Source organism: Melampsora larici-populina (genome assembly GCF_000204055.1).
Source record: "Melampsora larici-populina 98AG31 unplaced genomic scaffold MELLAscaffold_52, whole genome shotgun sequence".
Taxonomy (NCBI): domain Eukaryota; kingdom Fungi; phylum Basidiomycota; class Pucciniomycetes; order Pucciniales; family Melampsoraceae; genus Melampsora; species Melampsora laricis-populina.
Window position 1 is genome coordinate 279,292 of NW_006768816.1, and position 3,033 is coordinate 282,324.

The 3,033-nt window shown below is 41.5% G+C and overlaps 1 protein-coding gene across 1 annotated transcript; it reads right to left on the bottom strand.

The window, feature by feature from the left end:
- Positions 1-209: 209 nt before the first annotated feature.
- MELLADRAFT_92754 (uncharacterized protein) lies at positions 210-1,462 on the bottom strand (the record flags this gene model as incomplete). The annotated part of the gene is made up of 6 exons (XM_007415644.1): positions 210-340; positions 499-583; positions 649-714; positions 789-819; positions 914-1,340; positions 1,402-1,462. 6 exons carry the CDS (start codon positions 1,460-1,462, stop codon positions 210-212), a joined length of 801 nt encoding a protein of 266 aa, XP_007415706.1.
- Positions 1,463-3,033: the final 1,571 nt, after the last annotated feature.

Here is a 3,033-nt window from a genome sequence, read left to right on the forward strand (position 1 = left end):
TTCAAGTCTGGCTTGATGTCAATCATCTCGCTTGGCCCGGAGAGGTCACGTTTGCCACCTATCTTCACCAAGTCAGGCTTGATATCGGGCTGGGAGCTGGAATGGGCAAAAGTGTCGTTTTGGTTGTTCGGAGGATTGTTCTTCAATCCAGATCCACCAGCCTGAGTGTTTAGGTTCGATTGGGTATTTTGATGGAATCCTTGTGATTGTCAAGGCTTCCCTTGCAAACAAAGTTCAACCTGGTGATCCACACCCATGTCAGGGTGGAACCACCGGCTCTCATTGATTTCATACCGGAATTCCGAAGTATTCGGAGGTATTTCCGTGGTTGCAATGTTGGCTGCCTATAATAAGGTGAAGTGGTCAGTTGTGTACATAAAACCAACATAGTGAAGATGGTGAAATGTTCACTTACAACACCGTTTGCCCAAATCCATGCCGCCGGGTAAGTCAATCAATATTGGAAGGTCGGATCCCAAGGCGTAGTCAGTATCTTACCAGGTCCACCTTTGGACTTTTCAAGTGTGTGTTTGCTAAAAATCGCGTTAGCAAAAGTAGCTAACTCTCTCTCTTTCTTCAATTCCTGTGTAGGATCATAGAAAATAGAAAAATTAATAAATACTATATGAAGTTAGGGGATGTGCTCACCTTGGTTTCTTGAACTTCGGTTCCGCCTCTGTTCGTTGTTGCAATCAGCTTCTTAGTCGCGGATGCCTGTTCAATGCAATCATGTTAGAAAGATTTGATGAAAGACGAAAAATCTAAAAACAAAATTGAACAGATCAGACTTGCCTTATCTTTCGCTTTAACTTGTACATTCTCATTTTCAATCAAGATAGTACACATTTTCTTGGTAGACTTCTCAAGAGCTTCGACCAAATTTTGCCATTGATCAAAATTGGTAAGAACTGACTTGGACCGCCCAATGGTGGCTTTCCACTTGAGGTCAGGCGAGAAAGGACTATTGAGAATTACATTTTTCATACCAGCCTCGTACTTTTCACAAGCTCCAGCCACAAGGTCCTTGAACTCATTCAAACTTTTTCCAAACACACAAATTTTTGTTTCGAGGTAGCCAGTGTTGATTGCTTTAGAATCAATCAGATTGAGTTTAGAAGACTTTGGTACCTTCTTACTAGCCCCAACTTTGGGGGTGCTCTGATTCGGAGCGTTGATGTTGACCTCCGTATCGGTATAAATTTTGAATCGGACCTTGAATGTCATCAGGTTATTCTGATCAAAAGCATCACAAGCCGCAGTGCCCACACACAATAAGAGGGCTTGTTTGAGGCAGGTTGATTGTCGCTTGTCTCCGACCCGTTCCTCTGGTTCTTCAAACACTGAAAGTGATCAAGCATTAGTTGAAGAAAGCAAAAAAGGGAAAGATGAAAAGTAGCTCACAACTGTTCATGTAGCCAGTCACGGGAGTCGCAGCCGGAGTGATTGCGGAAGGATTAGACATTTGTGAAACTGTCAAAGAGAAGCATTAATAAGTGCTGAATCCATCAAGAGACGATGAATATAACCAACATGGAAGGGAAGACGTACGACAGACCTGTATCGGGTAAAACTGAGGAGAAAAGCAGATTGAAACAGAAGGCGTATAATAGATTTGCGACAGGTAAAACAGAGGAGAAAAGGAAATTATTGATACGGTAGATAATATATGGATTGTGAAATTTGATTTGTTGAATAAGATGTGAATGGTGAATAACGATTCGGTGGGAATAAGTACGAAAGAAGGGGACGAGTTGATAAAGGAGGTAGGTGAAGGATATAACAATTGAAAGTAGGAGAAATACGACACATTATCAGTGAATGATGTCATTGAGAGAACTCGTTGGAGAAGGCTCTTTCCGGCCATTAGAAATTAGAATGGAAGAGGAAGACGAATAGCCGGAAGACAGAGAGAAGGGAGAGAGAAGGGAGAGATATGTATGAGGATCAGAGGAGGAAGGGCCAAACTTTTTGTTGAATCCAAGAGATGGACAATACAGTTAGGGCCCGTTCGGTCCCGCTGATCAGATACTATCTGATGAAATTTCACACCAAAAGTGTTACATACTGTCAGATAGCATCTTGGTCCAATCTCGACCAAAAAGTGAAAACCAGATCGATGTTCGGTTCCAGTATTTGGGGTCAATATCTGATCAACAAGATCAAGATATTTGACCAGATAGAGATAGAGCCTTGAGGCTGTATCTCGGCCCTCTATCTCTATCTGCCCCTCCCTCATCGTTGTTGATCATCCACTTCTCTCTCCACATCTCATTATCAACACATACCCTTTTCATGTCGCCTCTTGATAGCTTTCAATCCTTTGCTCAGCTTTGTCATGACCTGGCGACTTATTCAACCATTTCTCTCCTTGTTTTTTCTTTTTTGTTTCTTTTGTCTCTTTTTCTTTTCTTTTCTTTATTTGTTTTGTTCGTTTCCGTTTGTTTTGTTTGTTTCCGCTTTTTTCCTCTTGTTTTCCTATTCTTTTTTTCTTTATTCATGTTCTTGATACCCCTCTATTCCACAGCCTAGATCATGTATGTGTCTCCAAACAAACAATTAATTGATATTATTACTTGTGTTATTATCACACTCGTTGCACGAGTTCCCTACGATGAGGTTTTGTTGAAGCGAGAGAACGATGAAGGTCATGGATGACCATTTTAGAGGTTTGGATGAGATAGAGAGCAAAGATGCAGCTTGGAGATTGTTGTTACCGAACAGCAATATGATCTTGAAGGGGTCAACAGACACCTGTTGACCTTTTTCAGATTGCTGTTCGGTAGTTTTCATCCCTGAGATACCAAAATCTCGATGTGCCCCTCGAGATAGGGGCAAATCGAAATTTGGCTTTCAGGTCAGATAATTATGGCGTTCAAACATGCGCGAGAAATTTGCAAGTTGTGAGAAAGTTCTGTGCAAGTTCTTTTAAACATCTTGCATAGAACTTCCACAAAACTTGCAGACTTAAGAAAGTTATGTGTGAACCTAGGCTTCCCCGCTTTGAGGACTCAGTTTGCCCTTGATGAGATACAT